The 19,003-nt window shown below is 34.5% G+C and overlaps 1 protein-coding gene across 3 annotated transcripts in view; it reads right to left on the reverse strand.

Moving 5' to 3' along the window:
• Nucleotides 1-6,527: 6,527 nt before the first annotated feature.
• Nucleotides 6,528-19,003, reverse strand: part of LOC118265389 (protein SCAI) — a 72,992-nt gene continuing 60,516 nt past the window's right edge. For all 3 annotated transcript variants that reach the window (XM_035578238.2, XM_035578231.2, XM_050704041.1), the window contains 4 exons: nt 17,669-17,938; nt 10,963-11,145; nt 10,058-10,254; nt 6,528-9,922 (listed from right to left, as the gene is read on the reverse strand). In XM_035578238.2, the coding sequence (XP_035434131.1) occupies nt 9,869-9,922; nt 10,058-10,254; nt 10,963-11,145; nt 17,669-17,938 (704 nt within the window). In that variant the 3' untranslated portion in view covers nt 6,528-9,868. The remainder of the gene's footprint in view (nt 9,923-10,057; nt 10,255-10,962; nt 11,146-17,668; nt 17,939-19,003) is intronic.

Genomic DNA, 19,003 nt, shown 5'->3' on the forward strand with positions numbered 1-19,003 from the left:
TACCGCGTAATTTAAAGAAAATGGAAAGAAGTGATTTTCGTGTGCTCATTAAGCATTATTTTTTGAGAAAAAAATCCACCACGCAAACCAAGGCTAAGCTTGATAAATATTGTGGGGACTCTGGACCATCAATTTCAATGGTAAAAAAGTGGTTCACAGTATTTCGTTGTGGCCTAAGGAGCACGGAAGATGCTGAACGTTCTGGACGCCTAATTGTCGTCTCTACACCCGAAATCATTGAAAAAATCCACGATATGGTGTTGGCCGATCGGAGATTGAAAGTGAGAGAGATTGTGGAAGCCATAGGCATCTCATATGGCTCAGTGGTTACAATTTTAAATGATCACTTGGCTATGAGAAAGCATTCCGCAAGATGGGTGCCGCGATTGCTCACAATCGATCACAAACGCAAACGTGTGACAACTTCGCAAGCGTGTTTGGCGTTGTTCAACCGTAATATGGACGAGTTTTTGCATCGTTTCGTAACCGTGGACGAAACATGGATCCACTACAACACACCACCACCCAAAACAGTGGGTTTCTCGGGGTGAATTGGCCCCAAAGAAGGCCAAGGTGGGTTTGTCAGCCAATAAAGTCATGGCGACCGATTTTTGGGATGCACGCGGCATTATCCATGTAGACTACCTTCAAAAGGGTAAAACAATAAATGGTGAATATATTTCCAACTTATTGGGTCAATTTAATGTGAAAAAAAAACGATAACGATAAAAAAACGACCGCATTTGACCAAGAAGAAAGTTCTTTTTCACAGGACAATGCAAGGGTGCACACTTGTGCAGTTTCCATGTCGAAAATTCAAGAATTGGGCTACGAATTGCTACCTCATCCACCCTATTCTCTGGATTTAGTCCTAAGTGACTATTTCCTGTTCCCAAACTTAAAGAAGTGGCTTGGTGGAAAGAGATTTGAGTCCAATGATAAAATCATTTCACAAACTAATGCTTATTTTGATGACTTCGAGAAATCATATTTTTGGAAGGGATAAAAAAATAGGAGAAACTTTGGACAAAGTGTGTGGATCTCAAAGGAGAGTATGTTGAAATATAAAATTAAAAAATATCCGTAATCCTGTATTTTATTCAAAAAGTCACGGACTTATTGACCCGCCCTCGTATCTATATATATAAAACTCTTCCGTTACTGAGTGACTGACTGACAGACAACGCACAGTCGAAACTACTGGTCGTAGACAGCTGAAATTTGGAATGTAGGTTCCTTGGGATATGTAGGGGAGCACTAAGAAAGGATTTTTGGAAATTCAACCCCCAAGGGGGGGAAAAGGGGTAAAAACGTTTCTATGAAAAATCTTATTCCTTGGGTTTATAAATGTCAACCCCCAAGGGGAAAAGGGATAAACTGAGCCGGGGCTGCGGGAAAGTTCTAACGAGATACCGTGGCCCCGGAACGCAAAGGGCAACTGAAGGAACGAGGTGGGTTTTAGTCAGTAAAAGTCTGACACTCCCTTCCATTCCACCCAGAGCGGGAGAGGTCATTTGATGATTTCCCATCCTTAAAAAAAGACTTTGTATGACAACTTTCAGTCGTCTCTTTAACATACATAATAACATACATAATTATGTACATACATGCATTCCAGTTGTAACAAGATTTCAGCCTGTGGAAGAAAAAGCCCTGTTGAGATCATTAAAAAACGCTATATATAACCGAATTACACGTGGGCGAAGCCGCGGGCGGAAAGCTAGTTAATTTATAATTTACAAAATTATCATATACTTGCTAGACAAAAGTTGTGATTGCTCGGTACATGTTATAAAAATAATTTATAGCCTATAGCACTCAGAAATAATTTAGCTTACTACCAGTGAAAAAATTTTTAGGATAACCTCCTACATACAAACTTACAAATTTTACCTCTTTATGATATTAGTATAGATTTACACACACACACCCACACCCTCTCTCTCTCTCTCTCTCTCACTCACGGTTACATTTCAATTAAACAGACTAATGACAGTAGTTATCACTGTCAATGCATAATATGTCAACTCGTGTATTACACAGCGACAGTCAAGGGAGGGTACCCCAGCGGTTGTGGTTTCACCAGCCAATATCAATGAGAGTTACTAGCCGGTGCAAATGCAGGTGAGGTCGCTGCCCCCTCACACTAATAAATCTAATTAGACCGGAATCCGACGTATCCTGGCTTGATATTAGACAGATAGGATCAAGCCCAATTGTATTAAAACATTATTGGACAAACAGTCCTTTGTACCATATACCACATACCGATCCTTTATTAATTCGAGTATTATACGGTTAGGTATAGAAATCAACTTTAATGTATGGGAGCCATTATAATAATTACTTGATTTTGTTTTAGTATTTGCTGTTGACCGCAATAGAAATACAACGTTCCAGACCAATTTCATAGAGTGACATCATTTTGATTTAAATGAAAATGAATACTTATTGAAATGTATACATTTACCAGGAAATGTGTTGCATATCATTTATTTTACACATTTGCGGGCGAATTTAGTAATTACATACATTTCCTAGAAATTGTATACAGTGACGGATTAAATACATGTTGGTTAACATATAGTATTTATATGCACATGCAGTGGGTGTTCAGTAAGTAGTACGAACTGTAGCTTGAGTTAATATCTACCTAAACAAGCAACCTAGTAGAACAATATTGTAAGCTTTCATAGTTATATTACATTTTCGCAAATATAGAATAATTACTACTCTTATTGGAGAGCAAAAAATTACTCCCCCGGTACCAGTATATAAGCCCCGTACCCAAATCTTAAGAAATAAATATTACACAGAAGAATTCGAAGTAAAAGAAATTCATTGTGAGGTTTTCCTCAAATCCGAGGACAATCCGGTCATTCTGACGAATCTGGTCATTGCTATTATTATAAAATGAAATGAAATGAAGCGTGGGAGAGCCATGCTTCGACACTAATGGGCCGGCTCCACCGGAGTGATACCACGGCTTCACAGAAAACCAAGTGAAACAACGCTTGCGTTATGTTTCGTTGTGTGAGTGAGGTTACCTGAGGCCCAATTTGCCTTCTTCCCCAATTTTTCTATTTCCCCATTCATCAACGACCCTTAAATTCCTAACCACCAAAAGGTCGGCAACGCCCCTGGTGTTTCGGGTATCCGGCGGGCGGCGGCGATTGCGTATCGTCAGGTAAACCGCGCGCTCGTTTACCGGCTTATACCATAAAAAAAAAGCAATCGGCAAGAGACATGCAATGAAATGACGAGCCGTGTCACTCAACAATTAAAAAATATATCCTAACTAGCAGGAATAAAAGAGTAAACACATGTCCTGTACATGCGTGAATACTAACTCCATTAGCGACGGATCCATTTAAAATCGGACGTTTTATGTGAACGCGCACAAATAGAGAATGCGACGGACATTGGGAAACAATCGTATGAAGTTTGGGCCTACTTTTCAATAGCAACATGTGATATGCCGACGGAAAGTGATTTTTAAAGGAAATATTAATTAGTACACAATTATTTGACTAAAACTTAAATTATAGTTTGTTAGTTGTGTTTTTGGATATATGACTTCCTAAAGTCATCTCCAGAAGTTTGCCAGCGAGCTATGGAGCGCAGTATATTAGGAGTCCGATTATCGGATAGCATAAGGAACTCTATACTGCGCTCCAAAACTCAAATCGCTGACGTTGGCCAGAAAGCCGCAAGCTTAAAGTGGAACTGGGCTGGTCATATCTGCCGCATGTCCGACGAGCAGTGGGCAAAACTCACCACTGAGTGGAGCCCACTAAACGTCAATAGACGTCGCGGCAGGCCCAGAAGGAGATGGCGGGATGAACGCGACGCCTATGAAAAGGATTGGCCACAGAAAGCTCTGCATAGAGACGAGTGGAAGGAGGGTAGGGAGGCCTTTGCCCTGCAGTGGGACGATCACGGCTGAAAATAAATAAATAAAGTCATCTCAGTTAAGGGGTTCTTTGGATATATAATAAGATTTTTTTAATTAACTTTATAAATGTTGTTTAGAGCTCGTTACTAAATACTATCATGCATACTAGTCAATCTCCAAGGTTAAGCAATGCGTGTAGAGGTTAGCCTTTGGATGGGTGGTAATTTATTATCGAACTACCTTCCTAGTAGTACTTGTAAATGTAATAGGCATGTAAACAATTACTTTCTGAATATTTATCTTATATCTAGCAAACCCGGCGAATTCACTTTCCCTGCTTATCTGCCTTTTTCTTGAATTTTTACTAAATTTTCTTTGCTATAAACCTAACGGACCTTTCTAACAAATGCAAAACCGTGGAAATCGGTTCTTGCGTTCTGAAGTTATAGCGTCAGGAAGGAAAACCCGACTTATTTTTATATTATAGAAGGTAATTAACTTAAGAAAGAAATTCTTATCTAGTATCTTATACCTATTGTGCATTAGGTTCATTTTTATACGTTCCCATTGTCCTTTTACCCGTGTCCATTTGTGGTCGATCTAAATTGAATGCATCATATCGAATATCATTTCATTAGCTTTCAATTAGCTTTATACCGTAGCGATTTTAGTGGTTTTAGAGGATTAACACCGCATTCGATTCTCCTGAATTGAATTTGATTGGAAATGATTTGAGTGCAACAATGTATCTATATTAACATTAGGATAATTAATTAATTATACTAATTGTCTGTTTTACACGGGAGTTAGGGTCGGTCGTTGAGCGTATCATCGGTTGCTTGGTTGGTCAAGTGCTTTTCTATACATTTGTCTGTTGTGGCTTTACGCGACTGATGAAACGCGACGCATGTTCCGTCAGATATGAACCGACACTTTGTTACTAATACAATAAAAAAAGACACTAATAAGAAATGATGAGCACAGGGATATTTTGTTTGTGTTTAGTTATGATTTGAATCAATCAATTAAACTTAATTAAAGGACAGTTTCGTAATGTTAATGAATATATCAAGTAATGCTGGTTAGGTCAGTCAGTTTGGTGTTCCATAACTGTCGGTCCTGTCCACTACAGATGAGGCTCATCTGGGCTGACGCCGCCGGTCCGGAGCTGCGGCCTACCTAGCGAGTTACCGGGGCTCCGGGTATAAAAGTAGGAGTAAGAACGGGATGGTTTTTATTCAGTAAGAGTCTGACACTTCCTCTAGCTTCGTCCTCGTCGCGGGAGAAGTCATTGGATAATTTTAGTAGATATTTAGTTTATAGTAGTCGTGTCTAGAGATCAAGCCGCACAATTAAGATTGTTTTTTAGTGTATAACCTTTTGTGCGATAAAAAGTAGCCAGTGTGCCCAGAATATTAAAGTATAATTATACCAATTTACTATACCAGAATATTAAAGTTTATATGTGGGCAAACCTCCCACTAGGTGGACGGATGACATCGTCAGAGTGGCGGGACGTTCTATATGAAGGACTAAGGGGAGGCCTTTGTTCAGTAGTGGACGTTTTTGGCTGATGATGATGATGATAATGACGATACCAAGTTTCATCGTGATCGGACCGGTAGTTTATAGTAGACCCTCATTTATGAGAGGATGTGAGGACATCCAATCTTACATGTATAGACATGTAAGATTGTATAGGTTGGATACATGGAAACTGTCCTGTAGCCTCAATTACGAGAGGATGCCATGTGTTACTATCACGAAGGCTTAGTGTTACTGCCACGAAGGCGACTATTGACGATAGCTACACAATAGTTTTCATCCGTCATTGTCAAACATCATTTGTTATCTGTCGATATGTTCCAGGAACCAACTAAATCAAAGATCATTGACAAATACTGTTTCAGACAGGTAATTTACATTGCAGAGTTTATGGCTGAAATTTGACGAGGGGGTGTAGAGCCTAGCTGCTTTATGCAACATGAATGGGGCGACGAGACGGCCAGGGACTCATATCCATAATATCTCATCATCGTTAACACACTACGTAGTTATTCATTTTAGTTTAAAGGCACTGTGAGATTGTTAAACAGTATTTTTAGCTTCACCTGTCTTGTCAGTTTCGGTTAAATTAAGTAATTGGGATGGGGATTGGGATCTCCCACTTGCTGACGACAGATCAGTCTGATTTTGGTACACTTTCTTATTTTTGTGATAAGTACATTAAATGCTTACGTTTGGCGAGTGAATATATTCGTTGAACAATCATCACTTTTCATTTGGCAATTATTTAGACTCTTCTAGACCTAAAGACGAGAAATGCTTTCGTCTTTTACAATTACAAAATTGTATCTACTTTGTAATTACATTGGTGACTAAGACTAACTATGCATTCGTGCAAGTAGGTTCCCGTACAGGTAGGTTAAGGCGAAATTGTGGCATCCAGTTGCAACTAGGGGAGCTCGCACAAAACCAGGTGTTTGTTCTAAACTGTAGATGTGTAAATGGAAAAGACTGGGCAAGAAACTATATCGTTACTCTTTTAAAATAGAACGTATAATTGATTTTGATTGGGTGATCCATTGAACAAATAAGGGTATGTTTTTTTTTAATAAAACAAATAAACATAATCGGTTGAAATACATTTATTTCTCATAATAATAATATACATACAATTCGCTTATAACGAGATACAGAGTATAATTAGGTTATAACTTTTATAGTATATAGGAGTAATGAGATCAATATAAAGTTACAGAAAATTAAAATACATACAAACATCATTAATATTTTGATGTGATTTTGGTTTTGGAAATTGAACCTTATGTCTTAAACATACGTCATTCAATCATATCTATCAGTATTTGGGGAAAGTTTCTTTTTTTATTAATTTCGGAAAGTTTTAACACATGTTTTTCATACAAGTTAATAAAACACCCAGTTGAGTCTGTAGGTTGCCATATTATAAGGCATTGTATAATTTAAAAAAATATTTTACATATAATAGGTACCGTATAATATATTTGGAATGACAAAATATCTATTGTAGGTTTAGGGAACAGCGAGTAAAGTTCCCTAAGAAAAGGAGGATCAGCTAGGTTCTAAACCTTAGTGGTTTTTTGGGTGCTATTTGTTATTTTTATCGTATTATTTTTTTGTGTAAATAATAAATAAAGAAAAAAAAGCTGTGCTCCCTCAAATATGTAATACTTTTTTCTTAAAATAAAACTTTAATTAATTCAGTTTAGTTCGATTTTTGGCTCTGACTGTCCTGTACTTTATTTTAAAAGTCCTCTCGAATCTGTGATAAAATTGTGTCGGTCTATGCTCCAAATACCTTGCATATACTAAATTTAATATTAAATCATGACTCGTTACCTTCCAAATATGTTACAAATATATCATCCAGTTTAGTCAAGCATTGATCGGTTTTTACGTGTTTTTAACCCTTCAAGCTTGCTGCAATCGAAGTTATCGATTACTGGATTAAATATTTATTTCGCAGCGCACCGAGGTTACTCACTTTTCAAAGTAGCAGTTTAGAACGTTACTGGTTAGTAACTGATATCGTTTAGCTAACATTTGATTTAAGAAAATATTTAAGAAATCATCATTATGTATCTAGTTGTTTTAAATTACGCACTTAATCGTATCAGATATTACTTTTGAAAGAGCACAGCCGTTCTAGATTTTATTTATGCACAACTAATTTGTGGCTATTAACACAAAATATATATTATGTATTGTAAAAGTGTTTTTAAAACAAGTGTAGAGTGTAGTGTAGTTGCTTAAGTATGGGAGAGCTATTAATTCTTCGGCATGAATAAATCAGTTTGACCGACCGGACAGAAAACTGGCAAGAATCAATGCACGCGTTGTGTTTCTCTGTATAAGTGAAGTTACCGGCGGTCTAATTCTTCCGCTCGCCCATAAAATCCCAACTTTTTAATCCTTAGCTCCCATAAGGCCGGCAACGTAGTTGTACCTCTTCTGGTGTTGTGGGTGTACAATTGTACATGGGTGGTTTGTAGGCCTATCCCATAAAAAACAATAAGATTTGTATAAAGTACCTAATACAGTTAAGTTGAGCTCCTTTATGTTCTGCCAATGTAAATGGCATACAATATTTGTAATAGTTAAACAAATTATTTTTAAAACTTCATTGTCCTATATATAGTATTTAGTTTATAATATATTATGTTAATATTAAAAATGTTAAATGTGCAATACAGTTAATAAATTACGCCAATATATGTTTATACGTTTATGCCAGGATTAAAGTAATCGTGCATACTATATAATGTATATTAAAGACTAATCTTTAATGCTGATTACTATGTAATAATGAGTAGGTATAAGTAACATTAGTATATTCTTAAATTTATGACTATATAATTATATAGATTATTAAATTTTCAGGATAGTATATATTATTATAATTATGTATAGAAATAAATCGTTGAATTTGTGTTTTTCTACGGTCATTGCCTAAAAAATTCCTTTAGTATATTTTTTGTTTATGTGAAAACAGGTTTTAACAAAAGAAAAACAATGAAAGCTCGTGGAAGAAACTACGACATTCCCAGTGAATAATTAACGATTTTCTACAGTTATTAATAGTCTATGACAAAGATAAAATTGTTCCTAGTTATTTATATTTTCTCTAATAACATTTAAATAAGATTATCTACCAATATAATAAATCTGTTTTGATTAAAAGCGTACACATTGAAGCAAAGTATTTGGTAATATCTTTTATATTTATTCTTCTACTAGTAGTATGGCTATCGCTTATGGGTATATTAGGGCTCTATCTATTTTAAAATATGTGGATAATAATATACTGTACTATTTGAACATCTACACGAATTTGCCTGAAAATAATAATTATGTTTCAAAACACGAACAGTTTGTAATTTCCTACACTACGGGTAATACAATATTATGTAGACATTTTGTTATATACTGGTTTTTTGGTTATCGTCAACAATAAATGTTATTTTTTTGTCATATTGTAAATTAATTTATGTATGTGACTCAAAACCCTAAAGCTAATCTAAGTATGTATATAACATTTGCAAACGAATGTAATATATAACAGTTATATAAAAGTTGAATATACGGCAGTGAAACAGTATTGAGTATATACAAAATTTTAAATATGAAATATTGATTATTGTAACATTTACGGTCGATTAATATATGTTAACAAAGTCTTTGGTTAATGAGATATACGAGTAGTAAATCAATCAGATTTTTATATAAATAAACTACTGACTAGTTTAAAAGATTACAGTTTGATTATTCATAATGGCTACAGTATAATTAACAGCAGTACAATATTTTACAACTAGTCAAATCCTTTGAAATTGAAATATTAAAAACGAGACATATTCATGTTTTGAGTATATATATTTATTTCTTAAAGAATAGTCAGCAGAATACGATAATCATGTATGTATAATTTGATAAAAACAATGAGTAGAAACTATTTTTGACCAAGTAAAATATCCAATTCCAGTATCTATGTCATATGTTATATAATATTATATATTATAATGTCTACCAGCAATGCGTATAATGCCAATATTTTAAAGAATACTTGGGTATTATATAGAATTCAATGCAAATAATATTCTTCCGGTCGTAAAGATAGGATCCAATAGTTGATGTATATTAGTATATTTGTGTTTATTTACATTCGTGCAAACTTATCTTGTATTAGTATATATTGAGAGTATGATGTAGTAACATTTATTATGGATTAAAATTAGGAGAGCAAGTAATTTGAGCCTTAATATAAGAAACAAAAATCTTCTGGCACGCTCGCAACAGAAGTGGTTGATGCCGTGAACCAGTATTTCTGCCATATTATATATATGTTCTGTCTCGACCCGCAGTGGGAACTGGACAGAAGACTATCTGCTATTGAGCGGCGAACGACACACTGCGAGCTCTTTTCGACGCATATCACTCCCTGCTAGCCTGGGCCGCGGCGGCTGGCTCGTGGAAGTGGCTTCGCACCTAGAAACAAACAATCTCATACATAACATATACATTCTGTTCAAAAGTCACGCGAAGCAATTTATGAAACATTTGCGGACGCTACAGCAGAGCACTTTCGCACATCAATCAGCTTCGATTGATTGTCTCAGTTACCTGCAGATGTGCCAGTAACTCCATGAAGATGTGTGTGAGGGTGGGGTGGTCGTAGATGTCGTTGGGCAGCGGGGGGCTGCAGCGCGTGTGCTGCGCTCGGCCCCGGAACAGCCGGTGCATTCGGAGGAACGTCTCGCAGAAGATGAAGCGTAGAATCAATAACCGCAAGAAATCATCGCCAAGGAATAACACGTATTCTGAAACCAGATTACTGTGGTAATAACTTAATTTTCGGAGGATTTGAGTCACATATCCATTAGGTAAAAGTAAGTTTAGTGCGTGACATGCAGATTCATTACTGGTGCCATTAAAAATCTATAAAAAAAGTGTTCTTGATGTACATTACGCTATTCCTAATAACTTCATAAAAAGGAATCACAAGTCAGGTAATATTTTCGTATGTTCATCGATTTCTTCGTCAGTAGATAGATTTTCTAAATTCTGTTTTGTTTGCAAACCTATACATACAACATAAGATCAGATAACAGGAATCCAGGGAAATTGAGAAGAACTTTTAGTGGAGCGCAACATAACCATTATTATGAAAACTCCTTATTATTAAAACAGTGCACCGAGTCATTATTCAGTTACTAAACATCTTGAAATGAAACTGAATTATACTATCTCATACTTTCCAGCACCCATTGTCACTATTTTATATTCCGATTAAAATGTGCGAGCGTGAAATGTAAAATTTTCCGGGTCGTTGTACGCTGTGTAAAGTGTGTAAAAGTGTTTCCAAATGCATCCGTTCTAGGAAAAAGTCCTAGAATCCACAATATAATACACACACATAACAATGTTATACAAAGGAAACCATTATTGAAAGAAACACACATACCAATGTTAGAGAAAGGAAACCATTATTGAAAAAGAAACAAAGGTCATTTTGCCTCAACACTTACCGGTACGGCTGCGGGCTACCAGGGCGCCTGCTTCCTTCAGAAACGCGTCAATGTAGGACTGTGCTCGTTCCCAGTTCATTAACCCCATCTTCTTGATGTCGCAGCAAAGGCAGAGCGCCGACAGCGGGCAGTGCAGGAACAGCGTGAACAAGCTCCCCTCGACCCTCGCCTCGCCGGGCACAGCTGTGGAGTGGCAAGGAGGCTGGTAGACTTAACTTCTATTAAGTCTACCAACCCAATCCTATCGTGGCTAAACTGCACCACTTTACCACTTCTAACGTAATCTCGTCAATGTCCAAATGACATTGGCCATTATTTAAGATTACATGTAAAAAAGCAAGTCACAAACAATGCCAAAGCTAATTTTTTTTTGGCTTTAATGCAGCTCAACCGGGAATTTGCACAATAGATAGGAAAGCCTACGAAGAGTTTTATACAATGCAATTTTTTTTAGTTAGTCGAAATTGATCGAAAACTGTAAATAGAATTTTAATACATAGTTTACATACAATATTATGTACATACAGTCAATGGGCGGCGATATGAATATGACATTACATAGTTTGGTAATGAAAATGGTATGGGATATTATGGTATGTATTAAATAACAATATTATAATAAAAAGTATATACGTATGTATGTACAGGTAGCTACATTATAGTTCAGTCATTATACAGATAATATGTGACATCAATAAATAATCTGTACTTGTTGGTACTAATACAACAATATTATTAAGTTAATTTTGACGCTAAACTTAATCTTCGGCCCTATACAAAAGTTATCCGCATCATAACTTGTACCCATTCGATGAGATGTTCTAACTAAATGATGGTAATTAGTTTTTTGCCAATTAGGGGGTAATTTTGACCACTACTGCCAATTTGAAGCGGGGAATCTCACCGCAGCCTCGCGCCACGGGATAAAGGAATTGCCAAGTGCACAATTTGGAACACATGAAGTGAATAAATTTTCCTACAATAGTGCTGCAACTAAATGACTTAAAGTGCTTTCAAAATCATGATAGAAACTTCATTGCCAATCAGATATATACAGAGAAAATTTGGAATTTTGAATTTGTCTCGATCTTGCGATCGGTATTTGCGGTAAGCGAGCGTTGCCAATTCAATCAAATAAATATAATGTCGTTGGTTAAAATAAATGTAAGAATTTTGTCCTTCAAAGCGTTTGCGTTAGCACATCAAGATTTTTGAAAAAACCCCTTTGAAATGCCTAAGTACATGTTCTTTACTGTAATGTAGCTATCCCGGGAAGTTACAAAATTTTCATGAGATATCAAATTAATTGCTGACATAAAGAGTTTCAGAGAAAAGTGTAGTCTATACCTATCCTGTAGAATGATGATTATTTACAAGATATACAATATACATAGTATCAAAAAGTGCCTACCTATTTATAATGATATTAATAGAATACAATGCAAAAGAGTGGCAATAAGTAGCTATTAATTTAAATGTCATCATTATAACATTTATACTTAAATATTTTACAGTATAATTATATTGGTATAATAAAAAAAAAACCTTTTAAAATAAATTTAGACTAGAGTTTCGTACCATTCCTTCATGTATTAACTTGAGAAGTAAATGCCATTGAATTCAATTTTGTTGTATGGGCCGAGCGCTTAAAATATTTTAATTTATTTTATTTAAAAGTCCTTTTAATCTTTTATTTTAGGGGCTTTTATTCTTAGAACATGCCAACCATTGAGTCATGAGTAGGCAATATAACCACACATTATACTTTACGATAAAGAAGAAAATCGTAGTATGGGGGTAATGTGACAGATGTGATTATTGCAGCAATATAAATATGCTATCTTTCTTTTAAGATTAATTTTTGCTAGATATTAATCTAGCATAAAACGACAGATAGAACTCGTTTGTTGCATGGGAGCTCTCTTTAAATATATAATTATTTTGATTTTATTATTTATTGTTATAGTTGTAAAAATACATTATCTGTTCATTCAAACTGATCAGATAGACAGCGAAGTCTTAGTTAAAGTATTTTTGACTTCACTCTTTGGGTACGAAACCTTAAAATTAAAAAAAAAACATAATTATATAAAAATAAAATAAAACATAATTATACACATTTTCTACGGACGGTTAGCGATAAACTTAGAAACTAATATTACATAAACTATTGACAATGTTACTTATTATAACCTACCTACCTACAAACAGTCAGCTTCAAAATTTTAATTGCTTTTTTTTCTTTTAAATTTTTGAAACTCATAGGGCGGAATGGCTTGCAAGTAGTATCTGAGTAGTTTTTTCATTTTTGTAAAGTCAGTGTGCATTTTTATTCGTCTTTGAAAGTAATCAACTCAAAGTATCCGACACACAATAAATACTTATAGTTGCAATGATTATTTTTTAACCGTCCTCCCAAAAAAGAGGAGGTTCTCAATTCGGCCAGTATGTTTTTATTTATCATTAATTAAGATAAAGTGCGAAGAAAAATAAATAAAACATGAAATATTAAACACTCTATTTAAATCATTACGTAATAAACTTTAAGTAGAGTATCATTTACTCAATGCATACTCCATTTTCTTTCAGATAAATTATCGCGATTGGGTAGTTTCCTAGGTCAAAAATAAATTATTTTGATATTTCAATATAATAAAATATCCCAAAATAATCGTATTTTTATTCATTCATTTGACGATATACTTATTTATTTAATTTTTCTTGCTATTTTTTGCGTAATAAGTATGCTATTGGACGCAAAAAAATATGACGTCATAATTTGCAATGTCATACAAAATTCATAGAAAAGTAACGTTTTTGACATTTCGATAAAAGTATTGAATTTGACTAGTAGGATAATACCCTATTCTATCTAGTACAGTTCACGTAGATTGTCATCCAATCATAAAAACCTAATCAATTTTTTTTATTAGAGACTAACGAGCCGACGGATCACTTGCTAGTAATCGATCAGCGCCGCCCATCAACACCCGCAACAGCAGAGGAGTCGCAGTTTCGTTGACCGAATTTTAAACAGGAAATCATCATTTTCTTGAAGGTTTGAAGTAAATAACTATTTTTTACCGATGCGTTACCGGTCTTTTAAAAAGAAATACGTACTTTTCTTGAATGCTTGAAGTACATAACTATTTATTATCATGGACGTTTACTAGTCATCAGATACATGAGCAGAGCTACTTTTGTAAGACGAATAAAAGGTCTTGCTGTATAGGGATATTTAGGATACTCAAATATCATAGAAGGAACCCAACCATCAAAATATCGATACATAACAAAGTTACCATTTATAAAGGTACACTCTAAGCGTTAATTATATGTCACAGTGTATACAATACAGTCCGCAGCTGTATACGGCCTACGAGTAATAAAGGGTTACTAGGGCTTCGGCTTGAAGCAAGAGTGAGAACATGGTGCCTTTTAGTTAATAAGAGTCTGACATTCTCTCCCCTCACCCAAGGCGGGAGAAGTCATTGGATGATTATTGTCCGTAAAAAAACCTAGCATTCGAAATTTATTAAATATATAAAACGTTATAAGTTTATTAGGGATAAAATCTAACATTAATAATGTTTGTTGAATTTCATGATACAGTATAAATTACATAACAATTAGAATTAAATTTTCTGTATCGCAAAAACATTAAAAAAAAGAACTATATAAATTCAATTGTTTAAATATCACAATATTTTCATTGTATTATTTATCTAGTAGCTCTATTATTCAAGCAATGTTTATTCCTATTTTTAATACCGAGAATTGCTTGCACCTGTTTTAATAAAGCTTTATTTACATCAGTTTTCAATAGGTAGGTTTTATATTTTATTATAACATTTTTTTTATCACGCTTGAGTGAACCTTTGCAAATTGTAACATTGATGTACCGATATTGTGATGGTTTGGTTGCTTCTGTATATTCGAGTACTTCGACGTTCATAAAGATATGTATAATATAGCTAGATTTACAATATATATTTCAAGTTTTTTTTTATAACTAAGACCCATAACATTTGTTGAGAACAAAGTTATCCGCGTCTTGAAACTACTGGATGAGATGATGATGGTAATTAGTTGCCAATCGGGGGGTAATTTTGTTCACTACTACCAATTTAAAGCGGGGGTATCTCACCGCAGCCTCGCGCCACGGGATTAGGGAATTGCCAAGTGCACAATTTGGAACACATGAAGTGAATAAATTTTCCTACAAAAGTGCTGCTACTAAATGACTTAAAGTGCTTTCAAAATCATGATAGAAACTTCATTGCCAATCAGATATATACAGAGAAAATTTGGAATTTTGAATTTGTCTCGATCTTGCGATCGGTATTTGCGGTAAGCGAGCGTTGCCAATTCAATCAAATAAATATAATGTCGTTGGTTAAAATAAATGTAAGAATTTTGTCCTTCAAAGCGTTTGCGTTAGCACACCCAGAAATTTCATAAAATAACTATTGCGCGGTTTGTTCTCCGGTAAATCATTTGATCCGTTGATTGTGAAGCGGGTACTGGTAGAAGTCATGTGCAATCGAGTATTAACTGCTACTGTTAGCTAATTTTAAAAAATAACTCATAATCATTAAGTCACTCCTTTTATCCCCGAACGGGTAGGCAAAGGTGCACATTACGGCATGTAACGCCGCTATAGAATGTACACTCACTTTTCACCATTTTGTGTTATAAGTCCCATGTAATAGAGGTGAGTCTATTGACTTGCCCCTCTAAAAAATAACTACATTTCTAAAATAATGTGAATCATTTAGTCAAAACTCTTTTCATTTTGCGAATTGATTAAAAACAGATCGATTTAATACACTGCGTCCCTTTTTTAACCCAAGGCTAAATATGCCCATGGAACCCCTCGTCTGGGGTTCAGAAAGGGGTTGTTAGGCTTTGATTGACCTTGAACCACCCCAGTGCTAGCTATATCTGAATTAGTATGCATAGGGCACCCCACAGCTCACTGTGAACGATATAACGATGTCAATGATATGCATTTTCACATTGTAATTGTGAATGTATTAGTATCTATCTATTACTTATTTGGCCAGTCGAAATAATCGCCATCTTGATTTGTATTTTTTTTTCAATAGTAATAGTAAAGTCCTTTATTTGTTTTATACCAAACTGTTTAGACAGTTTGACGGAGGGATGCTATGGGTCTTGTATAATTAATATAAAAATAATGTTCTACATTCATTACGTTGTAGGTAATTGAATTATTTCATTATAGCCTTTCGCACACGTGTCTTATATTAGATTTTTTAGTCTAAGGATGATAGTACATACAATTAATGCCAGATTCTCTAGACGGCTAAAGAATTGGCGTACAATTTTCTATTAAATTAAGAGTTTATTAATTTTCTATTATATTAAGACTTAATAGTGTTATGATCCAAATCACAATGGCAATGAGAGAGGAAAAATTGTAAAGTGTTATGAAAATTGTAGGTATCTTTTCTACTATGATCTATTTGGATAAGCAATTTTAATGGTAGGTACTGTGAAGTATAAGTTAATACCTCCATTATAAAGTTTATTTTGCTTTAAAAGAGATCTAATCTAACAGTTAATAAAACGGAAATTTATTTAAAGTCTTTTCGTGGTTTTTAAGAAGAGAAGAAGTTTGTAGACTTTAAGAGATGGAGAATAACTTAGTTTTGTTCTTTGCAGTATGAAAAGTATTAAGTACTAATTACTAAGTTAAATGAGATTTAATTTTTTTAAATGGTAACATGATTTGTCTAAATCTTCTAAAAGGTAAATGATATTATACAAAGTCAGAGAGACTAATTGTAGGTAGCGATTGATTATTTTAAGATTAGTCGTATACATGTGCAGTTTGAAAATAATAATGTTGATGTAAGAATTTGTTTGTTTCACAATGTCTGGATAGCCGTTATGTATCAGATAACTTTGAATTAAGAACGTAATATGTATGCACTATCTGTCACATTAGTTTATAGCGCATTTATATGAAGGTTGTGAAATAGGCGCTTAGTGTTTAATGAGTATTATAATTAACACAAGATTTGATAAGTCTCGAAAAAGAAATAAATATAACATCGCCTCCTAAGGCTACAAAACTTCCGTAAATATTCTGTTTTTTTTTTAAATTAGTATAATTTAAAGTAACAATAGGAAGTTCAGATACTTTTCTCTCTCTCATTACCTTACAATTGATCAAAATTACATAGTATGCCGTGAAGTGTGATTTAATTTGGAATGTAATATGGCATGAAAATGAACTTAATTTTAGTTCCTTATTAAGATTTCCCTAACCCTACCTCCTATCAAACTGGCTCCTCGAGAGATAAGAGCGTCAGTTAGATCTGATACAAGACACGTTAACGTCATAGGTTTCAATTACCATTATATTTTAATTACATTCAATTTAAAATCTTATGGAAAGTAGATAAAGATGATAATTGGTCATCCTGTAGTATGATATCCGAGACTCTGTTTTTCATAGCTCTAACCATCATACTCGTATACAAGTTTACAAATGGTGTTTTATAACAAAATCATTTTATTATGTTATTATTAAAACGTAATGAATGAAGAGACAATTTCTCTGAAAAGGCTAAATAAAATACCGCAAAGTCCAAACCGCCCGTCGAGTTTAAACACCTTCTCTTTAAATTAGCCAATTGTAGCTGGGTTTGGTCAACCGACTGTACCCTATACTTACGATAGAGATTGGCAGGCAACTCCATTGGTGACATCAGTATAATCAGGGGCTGCCCAAAAAGACGAGGCATGTCGCTGAATATGAAAGAATTGTCGGAATCCACGATAATGACCATGGGACGACGCGTGAATGGGTACAGGTCACCTGGATGGAGGACCTGTAAATCTTTATACTTAGGAGGGGCTGACTTTCCCTCTTTTATCGTCGTCTCCCGTCCAAGGACGTCGATCTTGGATGTCGTGATCAGGCCTCCCACGTCGTAGCCTCCTGCTGTTGGAAACAATTGTTCATTGATTTTCTGTGACTGTATAAAGCACAAGGACATTTCGAACTAGGTCGTGAATGCAAGTAATCTTCGGAATTGTAGTTGCTTGGGTTTCTAGGAACTGGTGTTTAGTGGAACGAGACTAAAGCCTTTAATATAATTATATTAGCCTTTATTATACTATACAAAATCAAAATATAGCGAAACCACAATAAGGTGTTCTAATATGACCAAAATACAGTTATTATTTAATTAATATTCACAATGTGTGTGATCATTGATATGTTGATGTGGGCATTAACAGCTTATAAGTGGGTACTGCTGACCAAAGCCTCTTCACACACGGAGAGGGTTTGAGCATTAATCGCCACATTTGCTGAATGCGAGTTGATGCTTTCAAACTAATAATTAGAAATTATAAGGTTTCCTGACGCTGTTTTCCTTCACCGTTGTTCAGTGGTGTCTAAATAATCTTTGAACGTACACATATAACTCTGAAAAAGTCACATTGGTACTTGCCGTTGGTAGGTTTCAAATCCGCACTTTCAATTAATATTATTTATTAAAATATTTCCTTGACTTTTTTAATAAAATCAAAAGATTATTTTAATCCTATCCACAATAATTGCAAGTATCAAACAATCATCGTTTGTATAGGATATTCATTATCCGCTTGTTGTATTGTTTTTCATTGCGGTCAGCTCTATTGTCTGCTACGATGCTAATTGATTGGCGGTATGCCTTTATAAGAGTTTCATAATCCTTTAATCTGTTTAGCAAATGAACTTAATTCATTTGAACAACGCTTGTTATTGTAGCTTTGTTATAATCGAGTTGCGTATTTACTTTCAGTTTTATGCAAATGTTCAGGTACTGTTCGATAGTTTGCAATGAGTTTAAAACGACTTATGTAGTTAGTTTAGAGATTGACGTGTAAAAGTGTTATCCTGTAACTTATTTTAAAAAAATACAACAATCAAATTCGGCTTTAGTATCGTTCCTAGAACACACTCATTAAAAAAAACACAAGTCAGTTATATCTTCTTTCTATGGGGAGGTCTAAGAATATT

The sequence above is a fragment of the Spodoptera frugiperda genome, chromosome 25 (genome assembly GCF_023101765.2).
Source record: "Spodoptera frugiperda isolate SF20-4 chromosome 25, AGI-APGP_CSIRO_Sfru_2.0, whole genome shotgun sequence".
In the NCBI taxonomy this organism is placed as follows: Eukaryota; Metazoa; Arthropoda; class Insecta; order Lepidoptera; family Noctuidae; genus Spodoptera; species Spodoptera frugiperda.